This window comes from Podarcis melisellensis, assembly GCF_964234715.1.
Source record: "Podarcis melisellensis genome assembly, chromosome: 11".
Classification (NCBI taxonomy): Eukaryota; Metazoa; Chordata; class Lepidosauria; order Squamata; family Lacertidae; genus Podarcis; species Podarcis melisellensis.
Genome location: NC_138543.1, coordinates 47,361,709 through 47,389,040, shown reverse-complemented (window position 1 = coordinate 47,389,040; position 27,332 = coordinate 47,361,709). Strand labels below are relative to the sequence as shown.

The following is a 27,332-nucleotide window of genomic DNA, read 5'->3' as shown; positions in this document are numbered from 1 at the left end:
TGTGGGTTAAAGCCTCAGCGCCTAGGACTTGCCGATCGAAAGGTCGGCGGTTCGAATCCCTGCGGCGGAGTGCGCTCCCGCTGCTCGGTCCCAGCGCCTGCCAACCTAGCAGTTCGAAAGCACCTCCAGGTGCAAGTAGATAAATAGGGACCGCTTACCAGCGGGAAGGTAAACGGCGTTTCCGTGTGCGGCTCTGGCTCGCCAGATGCAGCTTTGTCACACTGGCCACGTGACCCGGAAGTGTCTCCGGACAGCGCTGGCCCCTGGCCTCTTGAGTGAGATGGGCGCACAACCCCAGAGTCTGTCAAGACTGGCCCGTATGGGCAGGGGTACCTTTACCTTTACCTTTACATCAAATTTGCAGATGACACCAAACTGGGAGGGGTAGCTAATGTCACAGAAGACAGAATCAGACTTCAAGATGACTTTAACTGATTGCAGAACTGGGCCTAAACAGAATGAATTTCAAGAGGGGCAAATGTCAGGTTCTACACTTAGGCAGGAATAACCAGCTGTACAAATAAAAGATGGGGGACATCTGGCTTCTCAGTAGTACATGTGAACAGGGTCTGTAAAAAGACCACAAGTTAAACATGAATTAACAACAGTGAAAAAACGTAAAGGTGTTTTAGGCTGCATCAACAGAAGTCAAGACTCCTGATCAACAGAAGTCATACTACTGCTCTATTCTACTTTGGTCAGACCACACTTGGAGTACTGTGTCCAGTTCTGGGAACCACAATTTAAGAAGGATATTGACAAAGTAGAACATGTGCAGATGATCAAGGATCTGGAAACCAAGCGTTATGAGGAACACTTGAGAGAGCTGGGTATGTTTAGCCTGGAAAAGAGGGGAGAATAAGAGGAAATATGATAGCCATCTTCAGATATGTAAAGGACTGTCACATGGAAGATGGAGCAAACTTGTTTTCTCCTGCTCGGGAAGCTAGTACTTGAACCAATGGATTCAAAGAAAGGAGATTCCGACTAAGGATCTGGAAGAACTTTCTGTCAGTAGGAGCTGTTTGACAGTGGAACGAACTCCCTTGGGAAGTTCTGTACTCTCCTTCCTTGGAGGTTTGTAAGCAGAGGATGGCCATCTGTCATGGAAGCTTTGGTTGAGATTCTTGCATTGCAGGGTTTGACTAGATGACCATCAGGGACTCTTGTAACTCTACCATTCTATTATTCTATGAACTCTTGTATTGAATACAGTTAGTGGGTCTGTAGCCACATAATATTGAATTCCACCCTTTGAAAGGATTCAAAGAGAATAGGTGTCAGTGGAAAAGTCCTGTGGACCCTGAAGGCTAAAAATTGTATAAACACAAGTTTAGATATTTGTGTTTCTTTAAACTGGGACTGGGGGAACCATTTCCCTATAGCCATCAACTTGGATGGCTTTAAAAAAGAATTGGACAAATTTATTTAGGACAGAGCTGTCTTCCACTTCCACTGTCAGAGGTAGTATGCCTCTGAATACCAGTTGCTGGAAATCACAAGCAGGGAGAGCGCTGTTGCATTCCAGTTCTGCTTCTGGGTTTCCCTTAGGCATCTGGTTGGCCACTGAGAACAGGATTCTGGATTAGGTGGGCCTTTAGATGTCTTCCCTGTGTTTTTATGGAAATGCAGAAACCTAGAATGACTGGAGACATTTGTAGAATGAAAGCAAGGACAGCCCTATTCAGCCACCTCAGTGCAACAAAAAACATGTATCCAACCCAACAGAATTTTGCTGAAATTTTCTGTCCACTTTGATAATGTTTGAATGCAGTTTCTTTGCTCATAAATTGGCAGAGAATGGTTTAGAAGGGGAGAAACAGACTGCAATTCAGCTTCTTCATGATTCCTGATGAGGGATATTTTTTTGCCTGTAATTAACATTGATTTTTGTGGTGCTGTTTTCCTTGGTAAGTGTGCCTTTGTTGCCAGTCAGCTTAAATACAAGAGCATCAGTTTAACTATGCAGTGAATAATATTGTTCCATTGTTCTTTTAAAGTTGCTTATATTAAATAGCACTACATGTAAATTTAGTGATATCAATGTACTATTCAGTGACAGACAATGTTAAATGTTGTTCAGCAAGTATCAGAAACAGTTTTTGTTTCCATTTGCTGGTGGAAACAACAGGCATTCCCCAAGCCCCCATATTTGGAAGGATTTGCTAATTTTTTGGAACCATCACATATGGAATATGTCATGTGTAATTTTTAACTGGATCCTGTGGAAGTAAATCAATCCAAAAATGTCAGAGTTGAACCAGTTCCTACATTTTTGTACTGAAGATACAATACTTCCAAAATAGAGAAGGCTTGAAGAGTAGGTTTAGTTTCTTTGGAATAATTGTTTTAATAATGAAACAGACTATTGCAGTCCCATGACACTTGAACCTAAATTCTCTGGTGAAAATATTTTTTTTTACATTTGATGTATTCATCTTCAATATTTTTCTTACAAGTTATGAAAAGAAAAAAGAATATATGTTATGCAATCAGATTTCCAGTAAAAAATATAGTGGTCTTAATTAAACACTGCAGTGTGCTTTTAGATCACAAATCTACAACGATCATCTACAAAACTTTCTTTATGCTAAGAATAGATGGGAGTAAAGTCTTTTGGAAGGGGACTGTTAATATAGGATAACGCAAGGATAAAGTCCAGTGGAAGAGAAGAACAGTGTGACGACTTACTCCTGCCCCTTCTCAGTGTTCTATAATACCTTTCAGTTGTACAGTGTTTCAGAGTGGAAATATTGTAAAGGACCAGTTTACTGAGGACCAGTTTACTGAAATCAGTAGTGTCCATCTTTACCAATAAATTACACACATGGAAGTCTACCCTGTTGCACACATTTGCACAATCCCCAGATAACTGTGGGTGAAGTTAATGCTTTTGGGCACTGCAACCCACCATGGCTGCACTGGTCCTTAAATTTACTTCTTTTGTGTGTGTGCAGATACCATCAAAGAAAAACACTTGGTATGTGTGGATATTGTGCACATGTGCTCTTAGCTATGGTCACTTTGCCTACTCTGTATCTTAAAATCTACGGTACATCTTTATCCTGCCTTCCTATGGTTTCCCACTATACCTCTATTGCTAAAGTTGATGGTTTTTACAATAATGGCAATGGAGGCAAAACAAAAACAAAAAAAGGAAAGCAGGAATGGGATCTTGCAGCTCTTTAAGAAAAATAATTTTGTAATATATCTGTTTATTATTAAATAGTAATATTGATTTCATATGTATATTTGTTTGGCAACAACTGTTTCTATTTTCCATGTTTCAGTTCTGATGAGTTAAAAACAGGTCTGAAGCTAAAGCAAGTTCTATGTCCAAGATTACAACTGCATGGTTCATATATTGCCTTCACATTGTCCATTCATGTTTCCAAATTACTTTGGGAAGGATATTGCCCAGGGATCAAAAGTTAGTGTATATTGCCTGCTGTAATGGAAGTAAATGAGTTGTGGGAGCACTAAAGGAAAGAATGTAGCATGGTAGGGAATGTTCTAATTCCGTGTGTTCAACATTCTGCTGGTTTCCAAAGGGTGGAGTGCATTCTTGTTGATCACTCAGCAGGATTTGTGATCTGTCTGCAGGATTATTTTTTTCCCAATGTTTCATTTGTTCCTCAGACAGGGTTTTTTTTGTGTTTTTTGTTAATAGTATGTTGATACAGTTTGGAGTATAACAGATCAGCTGCCAGTGAAACCAACTCAGCTAACATTATTTTCTTGTTACCGTCATTCTGTATTCAACAGAGAATTTCTGTGCTTGAGAGAGTGTGGTAAAAAGAAGCATTAATGTGTGGTGATGCTGATAGACCAGAATCTGAAAACCATTATCTTTGAAATAAAGAGGCTCAGAAGAAGACTTTTAATGTTCCATTCCTAGGGTGACCACTTTGCCTTTGCTGAGAAAGAGGAAATGCAACACGCACATACAAATAAAAAAAGGATACAGATTTGCCTAACATTGACATATGCTAATTTATATAGTTGTAAATTTAGAAATAATTACTATAATTTAAATGGAAATACAGTGATCTTACTAATAGTGGGTAAGACAGTGACATGGGGCCTTGTGGGTCTATTCAGTCTGCTGTCCAAGTGCTAATTGTTGATGGGCAGCCTCAGTGCTCCTCCTTTCTCTTTCTTTTTGCATTTATTTTATATTTTAAGTGGAATTGGACCACATAGCCCTTCAGAGGACTGTTATCTGTAAAGTAGTGCTTTATTACACAAATGCTTTTGAATCATTCCAATGGTAAGAAAGGTATATAAGTTGGCAAACATTGCATTGGAATTTGTTCTTCACATAGATATTTTAAATATCCTTGAGCACGAGCCAGCCCAAATCTTGTATCCTCCCCATGAGTCTTTCCTTAAAAATCCACATGAATAACCAGCTCTGGAACAATGTTTTCCAGCTGCATGCCTTCATAGGCATTCCGTTCAAGTCAAACCTCATATTCCAGTTAGTTCTGAGTATTTGGATTCAGTCATTCATTCCCACTGTCGGACAAGCAAGTCTCAAGCTGGGATTTTCTGACTATAGCAGTAACCAGCCTGCTCAGCCTGCCAAGCTTAGTTCAGAATTCAGTGTGTTAATTCAACATTTGTTGTTTAAAAAGGGTCTGCAAATCTGGTTTTAAAATAAGCTCTGGGAATATACACACTATACCTTTTAAAGTCCATTCAAATCACATTCCCACCCCCATCCCCCAGCAAAGAATTTGGGGCATAGTAGTTAGGGGGTTAATGAGAATTATAACTCTGCAAGGGGTAAACTACAGTGTGCAGAATTCTTTGAGGGGAAGAATGTGCTTTGAAGGTATAATGTGTATGCAGCCTAAGTTTGGTACTTTTCTCATGTTTGAATAAGATACTCGTGGCTTTTGAAACAGTGGCTTTTGAAAGTTGCATGCCTTAGATTAGTTCACCTTTGCATATTGGTTTTGTGTAATCAATGAGACATTACTGAGATTACTCTAGAGCAGGCATGTCCAACTCCCAAGAAACTGTGATCTACTCACAGTATAAAAACACTGTGACGAATGCCAGAGTGCATGGAAACGCCGATTAGCTTTCCATCACAGCGGTACCTATTTAAGAACTTTCACTAGTATGCTTTCGAACTGCTAGGTTGGCAGAAGCTGGGACAAAGCGACAGAAGCTCACCACCTTTAAATAGTAAAAACACCAAAGGGAGAAATATCAACTGTATAGAATCTGTATGAGAGAGAGAGAGAGAGAGAGAGAGAGAGAGAGAGAGAGAGAGAGAGAGAGAGAGACAAGTTAGGAAAACAAGGATAGTTAGAGTATCCCTGCACCCCAGCTTTGGTCACTGAAAGGCACATATTGATTAACAAAGAAATAACAGTGTTTTGTGTCCCAGCTCCAAGATGAGGAATATGATTTACAACAGTTTCCCATGACCTTATACATGAAGGAAGGTTAAGATCATTGCCATGGTCATGACCCCAGGATCATGGGGGTGGCATATGTCCTCTCCCAAAGGGTATAAGGTCTTTAGTAACCAAATGAGCTACAAGAGTCATTCAGTTCATCCATTTGCCAGGAGAAATAATAACACCATTTTTTTATGTGACAATTTGGTGCAAAAGGGGGTGGGGGTGGAACTGGTTCTATGCTCTTTTTCATAAGATGACGTGTTGGGCTCCAAGCACTAATTGAAGAAAACACCAAACACATTTGTTTTCCCACTGGCAGCAACAAACAAACAAACAAACATTGGGGAACTATGTGGACCTCTGAAATATCTTATGCTCAGCAATGGCAACTAGCATAAAAATATTTTTGTTTACTGAAGTAGTGGCTTTATATTTATTATCTTGCAATGGTAAAACATAATGAAACGGTAGGATCCACTTCTATACAGAAACAGGTGCGTTTCTGAGAAGGCTATTTCTTATGACCTGGACACAGGCAGGCTGGTAATGCTGTTCTCCTTTCACAGAGTGACCCCGTCCAAATTTTGATGCTGAAGATGTGCCAGCTCACTATCTCAAAGATCATTTTGATAGCTTAAAAAAAATTTCACATTACAAAAGAGAAGTGTGGAAATGCCAACAGGATTCACTGACGCAAATGACGTTGATGGGAATATTGTGTTTGTTTACTCTGTCAAAGGAAAGGATGGTTCTTAAAAGTTTCATGACATCAAAGATGAGGCAGAGGAAGCCATTAGAACCAATCAATCATGTGTATTCCTTTTCCAACACTGTTTATAAAGGAACTTGGGCAGTTCCTCTGTTTAACTGTTGTGCTAACAACTGAGGACATTCCTAGCATTGCCAATATAATCTATTTAGTTCAATATTGAAATTGTCATACCACAGTTCTGAAACAAGTTCTCCTATCGACTGAAATTCATACTTCTCCAAAATTTGTGATGCAGTTCTCCAACAAAAATGTGTACAGAAATGTGTGTGTTAATGGAAAATGTGCATAAAAATTAATATATTATTGAAAACAGCATACAAAAGGCATTCTATTAGGAAAATTGCTTGTAAAAGTGTTTGTATTAGCCCAAACCACACAAAAATGTGTACATTGAGATAAATTTGCGCTAAAATACTGATGAATTTTAACAAGGCTTTTTGATTTTAAAAGCCTGCAAACTGCTATAGGAATGTGAAGAACTGAATTTGAAACTGGAAAAATGAGAAACAGATATTGACAGATTTGTCCATCCCTACGTGATGCCCCATGTGGTTAATGAACCAATCTTGGCATCAGGATTTGAGTTCAGCTAGACATGAAAATTAATTAACTTGAGTGCTAAAACTAAATATATGAGCATCCCAAGTAAATATATTCCACAAATATAACTTCCTTTATATAAGTAAATATAGCAGCAAGGTGGGGAGGGAGGGATGAAGCAGGAAGATAGCTTACCCACATGCTGCCCAAGGCAAAGTGAATTGTCTTTGCCTCAGCACCAGATAGCTGCAGATACCTGCTATTTGCACAGGAAAGAAAAATCACATCCACACCAATGGAGCTTTCCTTCCATTGTAGATAGGTGTGGGACTCCAATCTAGATCAGGACTGCAAGAAGAGAGTGGGTTAAAGCCTACCATCAGGATCCTGATCTGTCTTCTCCTTTCCCTGCTATTTACTCTTTTAAACAGTCATTCGTATAATTGCTAATTTTGTGAATAGTGTCTCCTTTAATGTGATGGTAATCCATATCCTTGTGATGTGCTGTTACTATATCATAGTTCATTTGAAACTGGCACTGGTGTAGCATTAAAGGTGGGTGATAAGCTTTGCTGTGAAGAGAAGGCAGAAGGTAGTAGCATGAAAAGGCAGTACAAAACCGTGTATGAATTTGGGAGTGGGGTGCTTTTATTTTTTGCTTATAGCAAAGCAAATCTTGTTACTCAGCCAGTTTGCCCTGCCTGACACTCCTGAGATTGATGGCAGTGGAATTCCTGTGTTTATATGGGAACTATTTAATTGAGAGTTTCTGCCATGCCTTCCTGTTTTCAGAATGTAACCCAGATTTCAGCTTCCTAATCAAAAGAAATATGGCATTGTGCCATAGACACATCCAGTTTTACTTCCAATAATTAGCTTTAGCTGTGTTTGCAATCTGTTTTGTCTATAAGGATTTCTTTCTTCCTAGAGCAATAATTATTTTAATCAAAGAAATATACATAATTGGGTTTTTAAAACATACCATACACTTTCAGTATCTTTGTTTCTTGAAATCTCTTTATTTAACAAAACTGATGTATTGTCATGAAGGGGAAAAATGAGACAGATGAAATACAGTGCATTATAGCAGATCTATGACAGGACCAGGGCTCAACCCAAATATCCCATGTTTTTTCAATTTTATTATTGTGTGTGTACATCCCTTCCACCCTCCTGCCCTATAGAGCACCCAACCAGCTGGCTTCTTCTGTGTCTGCCCCACTTCTCACTCTGCTGCTAAACCATTCCTACCTGACCTCTCTGACATCCAGTGAGCATGAGTGACTTTCTAAAACAACAGAACTGCAGAGATGGGAATGTGCATGGAAATAATACCCTCTGGTTTGGAAGCTGCATACCTAAATCCCAGACATTATTGGAGCAGACTATGTTCCTTCAAATATGATGAAAATACACTCTACTCATATTAAAATATATTCTCACATTTAAAGGGAGAGCACTAGAGCATTCAGGTTCTTTGGAAAGTTATCAGTCCCTGATTTGGGAATTAGTTGAGGAAGGGAAGGTCATATTGTATGTGGTCATCTGCAGTGTTTTCATTTGAAAGGTGGAAGGAATCACAAAAGGAATTGATAATATGTGAACAAAAAGGCATTATTGTTATTATTATTATTATTATTATTAATTAAATTTGTATACCATCCTTCATCTGAAGATCTCAGAGTGGTTCACAGCATAAAAAGACAAGATAAAAACACAAAATATGCAATAAAAGCAAGAACAAAAATGAAACAATAACCCCCCCTCCCACAATCACATTTAAAAGGATATAGGATGTTAATCAGCCAAAAGCTGGTGGAAAGGGAACGTTTTTGCCTGGCAACTGAAGGCACCATGAAGAGCCACACTAGGGAGAACATTCTAAAAATGGGGAGCCACTGCAGTAAAGTCCCGTTCTTGTGTTGATACGCTCTGGACCTCTTGCGGAGGAGGTACATGAAGATGGATCTCCGATGATGATCACAGGGTCTGAGTAGGTTCATATAGGAAGAGGCAGTGCTTGAGGTATTGCAGTCCTGAGCCTTTTAAGGCATTATAGGTGAAAACGAGCACTTAATTGGGCTTGGAAACTAATTGGGCCAGGATCAGTGTAAGATGCTCAAACCATCTTGCCATGGTGACCAACCTGGGTGCCGAATTCTTCACCAACTGAAGTTTCCGAACCATCTTCAGAGACAGCCCTCTGTTGCAGTAATCTAACCTTAAAGGTTACATTAGCCTAGAGGTTTCCAGAGCACCAGAGTTCATTTTTACTCAGAAAACCCGTCCCCAATCTCTGCACTCCCTTCTGCTTTAGCCTTTCCTCCCTATCTAACTTCACTGACATCATCCCCGCTTCCTTCCTTATCCCAAACTTTTGTCTGCTTTCCTTGAGTAGTCTTCCTATTGCAGCATTAGGAAGACTGGAGAAGAGAAGGAAAGGAAAGCTTTGGGAGAATATTATTAGCACTGAATATAATTAGCATTTATTAATCACCTTCTATACAAACATCTCAATACAATGTATTTTTATTTAAAAAGATTTATAAATAGTATAAAATATCAAAGCAGTATAAAGAAAATGCCACATTGAACCTGATCTGGTAGCACAGAGGCAGCCAGTGCAGCTGCTTCAACAAAGGTATAATATGTAAACTGAACATGGATAAAAGTGTGAGTGCGTATTTGGCTTTTTTTTTTATCTCTCCCTGCTCTTTCATAAAAACATATTCATGCTTGATATTCAGATCTCCTTTAAGCCTGCTGTAAATTGCAAATTACAAAGTATTTGGCAACCAGATCCTCTGAAGGTCTCACACTGGCAGCTCTAATTTGAGAAGCCAATCATGGCAATTTCATGCTCAAATTAGCAATGCAGTATTTTGTGTACATTTTTTGCATGGTTCATTTCATTCCTTTTAAACTGTCGGCAGTCAGTTAATTCTTCCACCGGTGCATTTATTCTTGCTACAAGCCATAAAGCTATGAGATAATCCACCTTTAACTTTGGCCTGTGTTGATGTATTTTGTGCACCTCAGATGAACCCTTTTCTAATGGTAGTTGGATTAATGTAGGGGTGTAATATGTATATGTACACACTGACACCAGTTTTCCAGCCCTTGACACCAGAAGTCACATCTGTGAATATCCATTCTAAAGCACTGAAGTCTGTAGCGGTACTGTGGACAACTGCATGGACATAAGTCCATTTAAAATATTTTGATTCAAATAACATCTGACACTTGCATGAAATACAAATGGTATTGGTTGCCAAACTCTCGGAGGTGGAGGGGCTTATTTGTAGAGCAAGACACTGTCTGGATGCTGCACAGTAATTCACTATTTGTCCGAGGTGACAGAATCTGTACACCATGCAAATTTGTCATACATCTGCTCTTGCACTGATTTATGACAACCCTACATCACACTGGCAAATCTGCTTAAGCCCTATAATATATAATTTTAAACCGAAAAATTATTACATAAAAGCTGCTCAGCCAAATCCATAGCTCATACAAATCAGTTACTTGAATTTCTGCTGATTTCCTACTTAGCTGTATCTTTTGTGAAAGCTTCCATTGAACTTAATGGGAGTGAAGAAGAACCTCCTTTCAGTTGTGCCAGTTCAGTAGGGAAAGTCCATTGGATTGGATTGGTTTAAATTCCAGACATTCAATTTAACCCAGTTGTGGCCTGAGCTATTACATTGCTCAGTTTAGGCCATTTTGTATAATTTTACCCTATATTTATATTACATGTACAATTTTTTAAAAGGTGTGATCTGTGAGTGAATTTTCAACATAATGTCGGCAGTTACTGCATTTTAGTATATCATCCCAATCCAGTGAAGAGAATCTTATGCAGCTGATGTGGATATGCATGACAATGCTAATTTGTTTACCAATGAACTTAATGGGTGCATTTCACACTATCATAAAGTGTCCACATCCAGAATTACTAGTCAGGTATAGCAATGCAGCTAGAATTGAATTGCAACTAATTATGTTATAATGGTTTGGGATGCAATCCTGTGCACGTTTACTTTGGAATAATCTTATTGAATTCCAGGTAGATTACTTCTGAATATACATATAGGAGTGCACTGAAGAATAGATTATATTGGCTTGTAGTTATTGGCTGTTATTTCTTTGTCAGTCACATTATTTTTGGCATTATTACCTGATCCAGTTTATCTGGAAAAGATGGTAATGGGAATCTGATCCATATCTCTTCTGTAACACCTTAAGGAACAACACCCCCCATTTAACAACAATGTGCAATGATTAGGAATATGTACATTTCTCCTTTTTTGTCACAGAAAATATCAGTGAATATATAGATAGTGGTAGGCTCATTTTAAAACAGTTCAGGTTCTCATCACGTTGATTAGTTGGTTGGTAAAATGAAGCTGCTGTTTTTTTTGAGGGGGCAGACAAATTAACCAAAGCAGAGTCCCTAAACACTGCTTGTCAAAACGTATTGTTCAACAAGAAATTCCCACTGGCAACAAAAGAAATCTGTATCCAGGACAGCTGCAGAAAACCTAAAGAGGGAAACAGACTGAGTTCTCAGCAGTAGCACTACATCACTGCTTTGCTTGTTTGGTCTTTGTGGTTTAATTTTTAGAGAGTTCATATCTCTCCTAGCCTTCATGCCGTTCAACATTCCTTTACATGTTTACTTGGAATCGAGTCATTTTTTACTGCAATAGAATTATATGGGTCTAAGGTTTAAGTCTCTGTGATTGGTTTAGCTGCATGCTTTAAAAACATTCCTAAAGTCTTTTTTTCTTTTCTTTTTTAGCTTACATGAGACTTGTGTGTGCTTGAAACATTTTGTTTGAATTGGAACATGTCGCTTGCAAGGCTTTGGCCTGAATATCCTTTGCCTTCTGTGTGGCATAAAAGTTGCTCAGCATTGTATTTTGCCATGTGTACCCTTTCCATTCGTAAGGTAAAATTTGCTCAGTGGTAGCTGGAGCCTCTTGGGCCTTTTGAGGAAGAGAGTTGGGGTCAGCTGATGGAGCCTGTAGTAGGTGTAGCCATCGCTCATCTCCCATTTTTGCCTACTTATCTTTTAACAACAGCTTGATATGCAGAAATTAAATGGGTGAAGCTTTATCAATGGTGAGGAAAAGTTTCCAGCTTGACCTTTTGCATGTATATTTATGATTAAAGCAATCTACTGCTCGCTCTAGTAATGGAGAACTTGCAATCTAGAGGCCTCTGAGTTTGGCCTACCAAGTTGTTTTAGCCAAACCATACCCACTTTTCCCACCCCTGATGCCAGATGATCTCAGATGTTAGAAAGTTCAGTTCAAACAAAATTCAAGATACAGATACAAATAAAGCTGTGATCTTGCTATCCACATAATATTGTATTGTTGGTTGTTCCCCATGCTGACAAGTCGATAACGACAAGAAACAAAGCCTTTCATGTTCTCAGCCCAGTATTGTAGAATGCTCTGCCAATAGCAATTGAGCAGGCACCTTCTGTTTCAATTTTTTAATACAACTTTGGTTACTCACCTCTATTCCTACAAACAAGACAGACAATCAAGAAATAAAGAACTAGGTGAAGCACATTATTGCAGTTAGAATAATATAAACAGAAGGTTCAGTACACTTTTGCACACATCATTTATGTGAAGGGACTTTTTAGAAGGGTCACATATTGATAAGGTAGCCTTGCCACATAGAGGTTTATGATATTGGGGGCTTATGCAGCACACTATTTTTATTTCATCTCCTTATATGGAAATATGATCAGGATAAATTAGGTTCCAAATGCTGTAATGAAATACAAATCAACTGCAATTTCTATATGGCCATTCTATTGGGCTATAAATCTATCCCCACCCCACCGCAAATGAATATTGATGTCTAAATCAAAACAGAAGGGCAAGATTAGACTAGCCTGAGGAAATGTGTGCTGTTTTCTTTTGGTGCAATTTTCATGAATTTCACACAGATGCCTAGAGACCTTTTCAAATCTAACAAGGGAGTTAAGCTGAAATCCTTGGGTATGAAAACTTTGAGATCATAATGACGCTAAGTATGAAAAGGATGTTTCTATTTAGCAAAAAGTCATTTATAGACTGTATTAGAAAGAATCCTACAAATGAAAGAAGAAAGTAAATGAAGGACATGGCGCCTTACTGAATTTTTTTTGCATAGATTTACAAGTTGCTCTAAGTCCCCAGAGGGATGGATTTTTCACTATAAACCTGCCTTGTGTACACAGATCTGTACAGTGTAAAGAGCAGTTGAACTGACATCTTTCCGCAACAGAGAAGCCTCTGATATCAACCCTTCCCCCATGTATCTGGTTTTTAAACTCCAGTGTTAACAGCATTTTTGTACATGTCCAAATGTTTTATTAATTAATTAATTTAAAATATTTACAAGCAGCCCTTTAGTAACTATACAACCTTTAAAAGACATCTGAAGGCAGCCCTGTATAAAAAAAACTTCCCTATACAGGGCTGCCTTCAGATGTCTTTTAAAGGTTGTATAGTTACTTATCTCCTTGACTCATAACTCCATACCCTCCAGTGAAAATAGGGACATCCTAAGGAAAAGCGGGACATACCAGGATCAAATCAGAAACCAGGACGGCTTCTGTAAATCCGGGAATGTCCTTGGAAAATAAGGACACGTCGAGTGTCTGTATGTGGGCTGCCACTATTGAGCTGTTTAGGGAGGGACTTGATGGGTAGTTCAGGGAGGCACAAACATGCCTATATTCAATCCTTTGCACATGCAGCTGTGCAAATGATAGATATTTTCTGTGTGCTTCAAGTGCCCGCAGCTGCCTTCCATTTCCCTTGCACCCCAGGACCCACCAAACTTACCAGGAGAAGGGGAGAGGGGACAGCAGCAAAGGTAGTGGTGAGTGTTCCAATTCTTTGGCAGATTACCCTTTTCACTAAGAAACAGGCTGGGGGCACAGCTTCCAGCATTCCTGGTAGGAACATTCAGATAATTTGAGATCTGGGTCTACTGTTGCTATTTTTACTTTACCACCTTCCAGTAATTCATTAAGCAATATTATCACTAACATCTATCAAATAAGGATAGCATTTTTCATCATAGGGATTAGTTGGGCTGTGTATTGTTGTGTTTGACCAAAGGTTTTATTTCTTTTTCTTACTTGTGGATTTTTGGAGGAATTTTAACTCCCCCCATCATTTTCTGATTGCTCTGTGAGCAGAATGGAGTAGTTAGCAAGCCTGTGGACTTTAATTAGCACTTTACTGTTAGTCAATTTGTTTCTTTTCCATAGTGAGTGATGCAGGGCTATAAAGCTTGCTTCTGTGATGAAAGGTATTCAGTAAGAAGCACTTCTCCTCCCACCCTTTCTCTGTATGTCTTTAGGAGCAATGTCCTGGTGGATGGGGCTGCAGAAATGCAGCTTGGACCATTGGAGAAGATAGAATAATAAATCCCTGTATAAATAACTTCCCCATATGTGTGATGCAACCAAATGTTTGCATGTACAGGAGCCAACTAGAGGTGATTGTACAGTAAATGAGTAAGTGCTATTGACATTCTGAAACACCTTCTTTTAGCAACACAGCTTGCAGTTTGTTTTTAAAATTAGTGTAGGAATTACAATTCAGGGAATAATAAAAACAAAAACTGACAACAATGTGAGTGCTTGTATGTATACAGCTGTCTTTTTCCCTCTGGAATCATAGGATTCTATTGTTGATGCCAATTCTGCTAGAGCATGTTCTAAGATGGACATGGTCTAGACTCCCTATTAATTTTTCTAGCCATATTTTAGTGGAATGGGCAGGGCAGACAGATTCTTCTCAGAGCTCTAGCTCTAGCTATTGAAGGTAAAACTAGAGGCTCAAATTGTGAATGCTCTAATGGTGTTTTTTGCATACTGAACACAAGCAACACACACACACATTTTGCTGTTTTTGTTTGTTGTTAACATTTTGCTTTCTTGACAGCACTGGAGCACAATAATGAGGATTTTTTTAAAAAAAGTAATTCTCTGATAGAGGCAAAGTATTTCAGTGTTACTATCTGTCTCAGCCCTGCCCTGGAGGTGCCCATGCTTCTAAATGTCTTTCAGTTCTCAGTCTCTGACTGCAGAGAGGATTATTAATGAAGCCTTTAAGATATTTATTCTTGCGTGGTGACATACCTACCTACCTATAAACATTTAAGGAATGGCAGGCTTTCTGGGAAGAAATTTCTGAGTCGCTGCACCATAGCTTGAATCTAAAATACGTTTCCAAAGTGAATTGGCATTTTTAACACAGTGGGCTATTTACTGACTGTTGAAAGAATCCACCTCTGCCTAAGGATCATCAGTTTGATTTATATTTGGCTTGCTGCCCTGTTTTCGGGAAGAGGGTTTTTTCTGTCTGCACTCTGCAGGAATGAAGAGATTAACCAATCAAGCATTTTAAAATGTTTGAATATGATCAATTAATTTACTACATTTTTGCAATCTTACTTTTTTTTGGTAATATTTTATTGAAAAGATTTCAACTGTAAATAAAGTGATAAAAAGAGATGAAGAGAAGAAAAACGAAAAGGCACAAAAATGTGTAGAAAAATATATATGAATATATACAAAAAAATCCTAACTCATACATCCTAACCCATATATATTATTATCCTAATACATATGTAAATATTAATAGCCTACTACCTTTTGTATGGGACGCGGGTGACGCTGTGGGTTAAGCCACAGAGCCTAGGGCTTGCTGATCAGAAGGTTGGCGGTTCAAATCCCTGCGACGGGGTGAGCTCCCATTGTTTGGTCCCAGCTCCTGCCCACCTAGCAGTTTGAAAGCACGTCAAAGTGCAAGTAGATAAATAGGTACCGCTCCGGCAGGAAGGTTAACAGCGTTTCCGTGCACTGCTCTGGTTTGCCAGAAGCGGCTTAGTCATGCTGGCCACATGACCCGGAAGCTGTATGCTGGCTCCCTTGGCCAGAAAAGCGAGATGAGTGCCGCAACCCCAGAGTCATCCGCAACTGGACTTAATGGTCAGGGGTCCCTTTACCTTTTGTATAAACTCATTCCAAATATTGTCATATTTTCCCAAGCAAAATCTACGTCTGTAAGCAGTCCATTCATAAGTTGTGAGTGTTATCATATTAGTGATCCATTTATTAAAGGGGATTATATCTTTATTCTTCCAGCTATCAATATCAGTCTTTTGGCTACCATTGGAGTACGTAGAATAAATTTTCACTGTTAACTTCCATACAATAGGTATATAGTTCAGAAGACATACCGGTAGTTTTAAGGTTTTCTGCATGACCCTGAAAGCTAGGAATTTTTTCTCATCTTTGCCATCGAAAGCTAGTATACAGTATAAATAAATTCCTGCACAATTTCTAAAGAAGCAGTTGAGCTGCTGGGGGCAAACAGAAGCAGCTGAGAGGCTGACCGCTAGTTTTGGGATTCAAGTACCTACCTGAGAGATATCAGGCAGGGAGTTAACATCTTCAGCATCTCCAAGCTCAGGTTAAAGGAATGTACAAAGCATCCTTCCTGTCAGATCAGAGTAAAGGTTCAGCTAGAATCTAAACCTCTGGAGTTTAGAAGGGAAGCATACTCTGGTGTCTGCCATCAGAGAGGAGAGCAAGAGCCACTCGAAGGTTGCGCCAAGGATGGCTGTTTGCTTGAAAAAGGGAAAATGCATCGCCACCACCCCAAAAGGGCACGGATTTGTCAAAATTTGGACACATGCCCCTTAAGGGAAGTATGCTCTGGTCCCATCCCTCAGCCAAAAGACTGCTGGGTTGTATGTGTGCATCAGTGAGAGTGGAGTCTTTTATATGTTTCCAAGCTACCTTCAGAATATCAGAATGCAGAATATCAATCTTCAGAATGAATAACAGACCAGGCAGATGCTTTTGAGAAATCTGCAAGCAGAGCAGTAGCCCATACTTCTTGTTGCTCCCCCCACCCCATTGACTAATTTTCAGAAACATATTGCTTCATATTAGGCATTGATGGACCTCTTCACTCCCATAAATCTGTGTAACAGTGGCCATTACAACGTAAGGCTACAGATAAATTAAGAAGATTAGTGTGGATACGATCTCCCCTAGCCAGCCTCCTTGAGCTGACAGGTTAGATTAGGCAATTAATATTCACTGACACTGAAGTTCTATATCATGGATGCCCAGCAGTCTATACAACAAAGCAATCTGCTTTTGCAAGCTTGCATTTGCCTTTCTTCTTCTCTGCCTTTGCCTTCCCCATACTTGACTGCACAGAGGCTGATAGCTGTTAATCCCTGATACAGACAGTCATCACTGGAGATACTGGAACTTGAATAGGAATCTTGAGATCTTTGAACAACCTTTCATTAATTTTTTTTTAAAGCATTTATATCCCATGTTTACTCCAGAGAGCTCAAAGCAGCTAACAAAAATAAAACCATAAATTAAATGGTAAAGGATGCCTTTAATTATAATACTTATTAACACTAAAGTAGCAGCATGAAATAACAAAAAAACACAGCAACTTTTTTTTCCTATAAGAAAACCCTCAAGAGTTCACTTTGCTCATTTTGCATACATTTAAAGTTTGATTATAGTGTCTCTTAATTATAATCATGTCTACTCAGGGGTAAGCCCTGTTGAAATCAATGTTGCTTCCTTCGGCGATCACTCATGGCCGAGTAAGATTGTCTTTCATTAACATGGTCTTAATGGTGTGTCCATAAGTGACTGTAGAGGCCAATTCTGGATCCACACATCCTTCCACAGTGGGGACATTTTCCCCATCTCTCTCTCAACGGAGTTCATCATACAGGGCGACCCAAGAAATTTCTGTGCCAAAACTGGGGCTAAACCCCAATTGAAAGGGATCTAGAAAATCTATTCCCTCCAAGAGCGCCTGGCTCTGATTGACAACCACCCACTCTAGAACCTTCCCCAGGAAAGGGAGGTGAGCAACCGAATGGTAGCTAGTTAGATTTTCCAAATCCAGGGTTTCTTGAGGAGTGGTTTTACCACTGCCTCCTTCAGGCAGGCAGGGACCACCTCCTCACGTAAAGAGGCATTAATCAACTCCCTGGCTCAGCTAGCTGTCCCTTCCCTGCTGGTTTTTATCAGCCAAATGTCCAGAGCAAAAGTGGTCACCCTGACTGATCCAAGCACATATTCAAGCCTTACTAACTGAAACTCATCCAACACAACATGATTAGACAGTGCTCTGGACACCCAAGATTTATCTACCCATTTTTCTTGTTATTAAATGTTTATAATTATGAATAGTCCATTTCCACTAATACCAACCAGTGTAGTATAAAACAGGGATAACCAATGTGACCCTTCCCCCTGACTTGGATTCCAGCAATATATGGGGGGCAAGTTATCCAGCCATTGTATAAAAGTCAGCATATTTGAATGGGTGTGGATTTCTTGGGTGGTGGTATAAAAGTGGCTATCTGAAAGATCTCCCCCAGCCATTTAAAATAAGTTTTCCTATTGTACCAATTGCATGTTGTATAGCAAGGATTATCTTAACATATCACAAGAACACGCTGTTAGGTGAATGTATAGGTTCATATCTTTAATGGAAGCCTTTTGTTATAATGTGGGAATATGACAATCCGTACTACTTGAAACGTTTACAAGAAAATGTACACACTTAATAGTCAATAGACACCAATATTTTGAATTGGAAACTTGTAAAAGAAATAAAAATACATCACACAGAGGTTACGTGTATCCACAGTCATGAATTCTGTCTCTACAGAAATGCAATAAATAAAATCACATCATATGCAAATAGTTCTACTTACATCAGTACAATATACTGTGCAGCTTTCCATTCATTTTTACCCAAACCAGTATTACACTTCTAGATGATCCAGTTTATTTTTTCTACAATCATAACATTGCTCACAATAAAAGGGGAGGCAGAGACAAAGTTAAACCTCCACAATCTCTATCCTGAGTCTTTTTAGTTTTGCACATACTTTGCAGAAGGAAACCAAATCTTATCCTATGGCAAAAATTTAGCTTAGTTTTCTGCTCAAGGTCTGTTAATATCTCACAAATGATTTTACAAAACAAAATTTTTAAGCCAGTATTGTTATTAGGAAAAAAGTAGATATGCTTCAAACTTAACCTCTGAGCAGCTGTTTTGAAAGAGATTCTAAAATCCAAACAGAGATCTATTGCAAGAGCAGTTGTTCAGTACGGTACGTGATGGCCAACCTACATACATAGTGTGAATAGTAGCCATATAAGATTATGCTTTTCTTTTCTTTTGTGTTTCGTTAGGTCTTGCAGTTAAGGTGGTATGATGAACAAATGCAGTGGCTTTTAAAATACATTCTGAGGGCTGCAATTCTCATTCACAAAAACACTCTCTCAAGTACTAAAGTACTCTCAAGAACTCTCAAGTACATGGAAGGATTTGTGCGCCTGTCAACTTATGAGGAAGGCACATTATGTCAAGCTGCTCCCAATTAGAGATTGACAAGCTCTCTGAGACTATCTCTGTTTAGCTCTGGAATTTTCCAAGGTTTCCTGGAAAGAAAAGGGAAACCCCGATAACAATTTCCTGAATCAAACCAAGAGATCAGAAAAATGTCACCCCAATTCCTCAAACACATCCCTCGCATCACTCATTGTTTCTGGCAGAGAAGGAATAGCAGCAGCAACAAGCAAGAGAGGTGAAAAGGTTGATGATATAGCATGTGATGGACTATGGAAAGTGTTGTTCTTTGAAGGGGCCATGCAATTTCCGAAGATTAAGGTGAAAGGGGGTACTGCATTTTGGGGATGGGGAAAACATTGGAGGATGTGCAGGGGTTGCAATAGATATGGGCAGCGGGAGCTTGGAAGTCTATTCGCTCTTGGATTTTTCTCTGGGCAGGAGAGGAAGTTTGACCATGTAAAAAACACCCTTCTCCTTTTGTGGTGAATTTTCTTGGTCCCCAAAGTTTGATTCTGCGTGTTGCTCGTGAGAACTCTGCTAACATAATTACTCCAAATCCTACACCCCATCTGACTTCGAGCACACACCTTTTGCACACATTGGTGACACACCTGTGAAAGAAAATAGTGTGTGTAAACATCAGATTATGCACTTGGATTTTCTTCTTTGTTTTCTTTGGTGGCTGTAGCTGCTGTTTGGCTTTTGAAATCTCTTTTCATATTTGGAGAAGTAGACAAAAGGAATGTAGTGGTTTGATCCATGGAAATCAAAGCAGAGAGTCCAGAGGTACAAATGTGAATCATGTGAGCTTATGAACTTGGCTTCTCTTAATTGAGACCACTGCGAGCCATGGCTCCTGGAATGCCACTGAAATTGGAATGTTTAGTCTGACTCTCCTCCTGTTGAAGTCAGAAACAAAATTCTAATTCCAGCTATCAGTGTCTATCTCCCTAAGCATTTAATAGCAAAGGAAAAAATTCATTTTCTTATTTGTTTAGGAACTGCAGTCATGCCAGAAATGACACACAAAGCAGTGTACAATACTAAAAATTAAAAGTAAAATTATTATGGTCATGCTTACTATCTTATAAACCATTATAAACTGTTGGCACAACATTGTCACAGATATGGAAATGAAATGTTATAACACCCTGTAGCCCCTAATAACTTCTTCTGTAATACCATCCATTGGTTTCTGTAAGTAATTTGAGAACTTCATTGTTCAGCAGAACAAGTAATTCAGAAAATAAAACTAATATTCTAGCATATACAAATTGCATCCTATTCTGAATGATATAAAATAAACTTTTAAAATCTGCTGTCTTTATGACGTATTCATTAAAGGAAGTAGTAAGACATAAGAATATATGAGTTAATGATACTCTCCATGATTTGGAATGATTCTATGTCTTTGTGTATTCCAGCTTAGATTTTTTAAATTTTCTCCTTAGAAATTCCCTACTAGATACATTTACTTTGCTTGCTCAATAATCTTTTAGGAGATGTACGCTCTGGAAACACTAAGCAAGTGTTGTTGTTACTTTATAAACCATCTATTACATCACATAGTAAATCTCCAATAATAAAAGCACTGTAGCTTAGTATATGAATCTCAAAAGTATCAAAGTCACCAGAATATTTCAGCCTTTGACTGCCTTTTACAGTTACTGTAAATTTTACAGTGTAAAAGTTTAAAGGAGCACCTTTCAAAAATTCTTTACATGCTATAAATGTTTGTGTGCACCAGAAAGAAAGTGTTTAGGAAGAAATAGTTTAGTATTGATAAAAAAGGTATCTATACAGCAGTTCATTTCAGAAAACCTCATTTTGAGTTTGTTTTCAAGATCAAATGCAATGAATCTTTGTGTAAAACTAAGCTGCTTCAAAATTACCGTAGCCTTGTTCTTTAGAGCTAAATTCAGAGATTCTCCCTTTAACCCCTTCATTCTAGCTTAGCAAAAATTAGTCTTTGGAGGCAATAATGTTCCAAAACAGTCTTATTTGGAAACAATATGTCTGTCAGTTCACTAATGTAGGATTAATGTGGTTCTTTGGATGATGCTTATGCCAATTTTCTACTAACACAAAAATAGAAAAGAGGAAATTGATAAGCCAATTCTTTTTACTGGTGCAACTTGTTGGCCAACATGAAAGTTTGAATATCCTAAAGGGCTGTATTGCATTGGAAAACATGACACACCCACCAACAGCTGCTGGTTCAATAAAATGTGCATCCAACCTTCTTTACTGTCTTTTTTCAGTTGGCTCAGTGTTAGTACTTAGATTCTTGTACAGTCTTTAAATTAAATTCCAGCACATCCTTCTGTGTACTCTTTGTAGATTTTGGCAACAATCCACTGCAGTTATGCACTGCTTGATTTTAAACTGGACAAAGCAATTGAAATTAAGCATACTTATTGGCCTATTTATTGTGTATGCTTTATTCATGTATGATTCATTTTAGTGAAGAATGCTTTGGTAGTGTTTTAATTTTATTATTCCCTTGAAAAGTCTGAAACCTAAGAATAGTATTAGCACTGGAGAACCAGCTGGAATGCTCAAGGAATTGGGGCAAAAATAGCATACACTGACTTAGGAAAACAGCAGAAGATTGCTGGGGAAAAAACCTGACAGTGGTTTTCAAACTATGTTCCAAGGAACTCTCATGTCCCTGGAAGTTATCAGGGCATCCTCAGTAAAAAGGTAAGCAAAAATTGACAAGCTTTCCTGAAATACAGCTAGACCTCCATCTTCCCCTGCAATGTGCAGCTACAGGAAAAGGTTGGATGTGTTGTAGCTCTTAAGTTACACACTCCACTATTTATGTAGGGTAGCTGTGAGACCGAATAGGAGTCATCAGTGTCTGCATGAGGCTGAATGCATTCCCTAAAACATGCACCAGAATCATCTACAATGTTCAGGGGCCAGTGAGGTGGTACACCATAAAGAGGAAAGAATAGCTACTTCTGCTGGATGGCAGACAAGGACACACAGACACCCTTGCCAGCAGGAGACATGAAACAGTGGTAGCAGCAGGAAGTAGCATCTTACAGGTGTGGGGCTGCTGGGAATGACCAGGAGTGTCCAGAACTCTTGCTGCTTCTCTGGTAACCACTAGCTGGTTCTATTGGGAACCATGTCGGAGCTCCTTGCCAGATGAGTCAATATAGAGAGATCTCTGAAGACTGACATTAGAAAGATAAAAACTGATCTAATAGTATATTTAAACCAACATAGGTAAGAAGGATTGCTCTTAAAACCTCCATATTCATGTACCCTTCCAATAAAATAGATGGTTATATTATTCCTTTTAGAGAAATCTGGGATTATTAGCATGAAGTATTTGGATGGGGAATCTCTGGCCTTCCAGATGTTATTGGAGTCCTACTCTTATCAGTTCTAACCAACAAGGTGAGCGGCCAAGAATAGTGGAAGCTTTGGTTCAGCAACATCTGGAGGACCACAGCTTCCACAGCTCTGTTCTATATCATCAAAGGAATCTTGCCACTGAATGAGAATTCCATGACTGGGGGAAGAAAGAAGGGGAAGGGGCGGACTGGCCCAATATGCAAAAGTCAAATATACTACTTTTATTTACATATAAGAAGATCTGTGCTCATTATTATTCACACTTCTAAAAAAGAAAAGAAAAATAGCTCTTCAAATGTGCTCTCACTTTGACTTTCCAAGGTGAAATAAAACAACCTCAAATAGACATTTTTTTCCTTAATAGAAAAATATGATAAGAATACCTAAAAAATAACATGTTAGCCAGATGTCACTTTTTATACAACAAAAAAGTTTGGAGTTGCCTTTACTGTACAAAACCACTCTAATACTTAATATTTACATAGTTTGGGCTACACTCAGGTCTCAAAGGTGGCCATGGGGTGTTTGCTTCCAGCTGAAGAATTTGAAGCAGGGATGATATATTGCATCCTCACTCTGTACTCATTTTTCTCAGAAGTAAGTACCACAGATTTTAATGGAACATGCTGCTGAGTGATGGCCTGATTATTTTTTAAAGCTATATTATTCAGTTCCTAAGATTCTCTCATCTGCACAGCTGTTATGCCCATATATCTACACAAATCAATATTCTTGCCTTGTCCATTTCTTCCCATTTTAGCAGTGGGAACCAAAAGGCTAAGGAAGCAGAAGGGCAACCTGGTGGAGACAAAACCAGAGGAGCCAGAACTTCTGAACTTCTAGCTGTTTTGTATTTTTGTGTGTACATATCTCTATGTACATAAAGAGATCAGCCAAAGGTTCTTTGTCTGAGGCAAGGATTTCATTTACTGTTATTGGCCTAGTCTACACATAAAGCAGGATGAGATGGGAATGAGCTGACAGATTGGACTATACTACTTCAGAATGCAGGTAAGGGAAATCATATTTCCGAATGCTTCCCTGTGTAAAAAACAATATTTATGCAGAAACCTGGCATGGCTGTGAAAGGGAGCCTAGACTTTTCTCAATTTTTCATGTTGCCCCCTCAGTTATTGGGAAGGATTCAACTAATGAATCACATCAACAGAAGCCCTATGCAAGGGCTTCTGCTTGTGCAACAGGGCTTTCCTTTCCTTCTTCTCCTGTGTGCCCCATATCCCCTGAAACTGGCACAGGGGTGGGAGAACCCCCAGAACAGTGCATGGGGGAGGAAAGTGGGGACTGCTGAATCTGGCAAGCCACAATGCTTGCCCTTTTGGAACAATCGCCTTAGTGCTACACTCAGTTCCTTCCTTTGTGTGTGGCTTTTTTTTAAAATAACTTGGAGAACAGTATTCAGAAATGGCACCTCCTCTCAACTCATCTGTATTCTGAAGTTGTAAGACCACTCTACCACCTCAGGGTTCTTTTACCTAGTGTCACGTTATGTGCAGATCAGGCCTGCCTCTTTTCTGGAAATGGTTCATGTTTATTTTACACAAGAAACACCCAACAGATTAAAAAGCAGGAGACATGTAACCAGTGAATGTATAATCCTACAGTGATCTCTATGACAGGAACCCTGCAGAATCCATATATAGGTCATGAAAATCATACAGAGGAGGGAGCTTTCTTGAAACAAAAATGCCATGTAAATGGAAGTTCTCTTAAACCCAAATATCCCCAGAAACACAGGCAAGCAGTTGTCCTGTTTAGACCAATACACAACATATTTGCAAAGGAATCCTTTCACAGGGAATGCTACTGGAATGATATCCAAAACTAATTTGTTGTGTAAGTAGGTCCTTAGAACCAAATACTATCTTTCCACTGCCTTGGGATTTCTTTTGTTCTCTAAAGATGCTTCTGCTCCTTTCCCATAAATTGTATTGTTTTGTACTACCTCACACTTCCTTTGCTCGATTCTAATCTCCACTATTCAATGCTGAACAATACTAAAAAGCAGCACCTGTGTCTCTGAAAACACATTTCTTTTATAATCTGGTATGAGGTACAGCTAACGAAGGTCCGCTGAATGAACCTTCACATTTCCAAGAAACAAAATGGCTGACTACAGCGACTTGTCTTGGATACACACCAAGTGTCAAAACCATCTTGGCGGGGGGGGGGGGGAGAGACACACTTGTTCTTTTGTCATTTTCTTTTCCACAAGATAAAAAGGCCACGTGGAATATGTGGCTAGTAAATCATTCCTGAGTTTCTGAAAGAAATTAAGACAGAGTTACTCTACTTTTAAAATGCTGAGTCCTTAATAAGCTTCTTCTTTTCTGTTGCTGTCTTTGGTAGTGTCCATTTGTCGACAGATTTCCTCCGCACACAGACAAAAACAGTTTGTTTCTCCTTACTTCATGCAGCAGAAAAGTGAGACCTTATAGAGTCCTCTCGTAATTGCCAGTGCTTGCCGATGTTGTATTCTTCCAGTTGACTTCGCCTCTCAATAGTTATTTTGTATTTTTTTCTGCATAAAAGAAATGGGTAGCACAGGGTAAGAAAACCTCCTTCAGTTTAGGATAATTAGGAATATAGCTCCCTTCACAAAAGAATGTCTGTGAAGTACAAATGTGTTCCTAATGATAAATGAGATGAATGAACACCATTGCCAAAAGATTAAAGAGGTGTGCCTTGAAGCATTTTTGCCTGATCTCAAAGTTAAGTTATATTCAAAGATTTCAGACAAATTGCATATTCTTCCACAGATCTGAAACTAAGTGAGCAGGAAGCCAGTATAAAGTGCAACAGATGCTTTGAAGTTAGGGCTGCAAATAGTGGAACCATTTAGTAGTTAGTTCTCTCAAACAGTTTTTTTTTAAAGAACAGCTTCCAGATTGCAGCATATGGCTTCATATTGTTCAATGGAATAGATTGCTTGCCACCTCACACTGTTAAATATAATTTGCGTTTTGTATTTGTGTTCTTCAGTGAAATTGGGACTGCCCCATTAATGTCCACTCACAATTCAGTAAAATTTAAATACTCAAACATATCTAATTAATTGTTATTCTGACTAAATTCTTACATGTTGTTACTGCCAAAAAATATTTATAGACCTCGTTTACAAGTAATAAACACTGAATGCATCTTACACTAACGGAATAATAATACAATTGCAACTATAATAAAACAGAGTGCAACACAAAACTGCTCATAAAGTTCACAACATTAAAAAATCAGCAATATTAAGTACCCGTCCACTCCTCAAAATAAATAAAGCACAATCTGCCCCACAGATGATTCAACAAACCATGGCTTGTTTCTCTAATGATTGATTTGCTTTATACAAATTATAAAATGTAGGCAATATTTCCCCCCCCCCCAAAAAAAAACAGAACCAACCTGAAAAAGTAGAAAGCCATCAACAATCCTGCTCCTAGCAAGGCACCCACAACAATTCCTGTAACTGCTGACTCTCCTAGACCACCTGCTTGAAAAATTAAAAAAGAAATAACCAATAGCAAATCACAAAGAAATATGTTCAAGCTCACAGAATGACTGAATAAATGATCAATGTAATATTATAAACAAATCTATTCAAAATCCATTTTGAAAAGTGCCCAAAGAAACTTTTCTATAGTTCCAACTGCTTTTATTATCTTCCCTTATGTTTACCTTGGAGCTTATTGTTGTCACACTCTGAAGTGCTGCTGATTTATTTCAGTTACTTCTAAGCCACCTTTCAAGACTATACAAGGCGGCTTACATTAAAACAAAGATACAGTTTCCATTAAAAACAAACATTGAAATATACCATTCAAATCACAATAAATCAGTCAGCTAATAAATTTCAATAAACGCTAACAGAAACCCCAAAGTTTAAAATGAAACATTTTGTTAAAAAGCCAAGGAAAACAGGTGTTTTAAAAACTTTCTATAACAGCAGAACTGAAAGAGTTAAATTGACCCTTTTAAAGGGAAGGGATGTGTTTTCTGTCCAACACGCCTTGAGGGCACTGCGCAATGGTAATTCTCAGTCAGTAATGAATTACCTTAGGATGGGTTGCAATGCAACTTTTTACATCCATATGCTGTTTTTTGCTGTGATTTCCGTGTGTGTTGAAATGGTTCATCCATGCAATTCGAATCTCAAATTTATAAAAATCTGCCTTCTTTTATATTGATGCTGGGAGATAGGGAGTGAGCCAACAACATGACTACCACCTTGGCTGCATTGTGGAACCTGCTCCTTGGTCAGCTAGCAAATGCCAGGTGGGCATGGATAGGAGATGGAAAGGGAGTGAAGCTAGGTGGTGAATCATCTGCCATGCATACAAAAGGTCCCAGCCTCAATCCCAGGCATTTCCACCTAGGACTGGGTAAGACTCTGGAGAACTACTGCCAGTCAGTGTAGACAGTATTGCGCTAGGTGGAGCAAAGTTCTGACTTGCTCTAAGGAATTCAATCCATCTGGTGCACTTCTGGACTATAAATTCTGGTTCCTATCCTGGTGGGGATGGGATGGAGAGTTCTTAAATTGCCCTCCCACTCTCCCTAATTCTTGGATGTTTCTTCTGCTTGCTTACTTTGTTATGGGCTAATTGCCGGTCACTGGGTGATAGTGCCAGGAAGGAATTTTACCTAAATTCCTAATCAACCATTTGGTTCCAGTTTGTTTGGGTTTTTTTGCCTTCCTCCTAACAAGGATATTTTCTTTCACAGTGCTTTCAGTCTCTTGCATCAATAATTGTATCACAACTTGCTCTACCCGCTGGGGCCCTGGGCAGG

The 27,332-nt window shown here is 38.8% G+C and overlaps 2 protein-coding genes across 3 annotated transcripts in view; one reads left to right on the top strand and one right to left on the bottom strand.

Annotated features, from left to right (window-relative positions):
• Positions 1-27,332, top strand: part of TARS1 (threonyl-tRNA synthetase 1) — a 196,036-nt gene that overhangs the window by 81,182 nt on the left and 87,522 nt on the right. The window lies entirely within an intron of this gene.
• NPR3 (natriuretic peptide receptor 3) overlaps positions 22,739-27,332 on the bottom strand; it is a 45,957-nt gene continuing 41,363 nt past the window's right edge. Inside the window, exons 7-8 of one of the 2 annotated variants that reach the window (XM_081929835.1) lie at positions 25,947-26,034; positions 22,739-25,071 (exon numbers count right to left, since the gene is read on the bottom strand). In XM_081929835.1, the coding sequence (XP_081785961.1) occupies positions 24,960-25,071; positions 25,947-26,034 (200 nt within the window). In that variant the 3' untranslated portion in view covers positions 22,739-24,959. The remainder of the gene's footprint in view (positions 25,072-25,946; positions 26,035-27,332) is intronic. The other variant, XM_081929836.1, reaches the window with a different exon arrangement.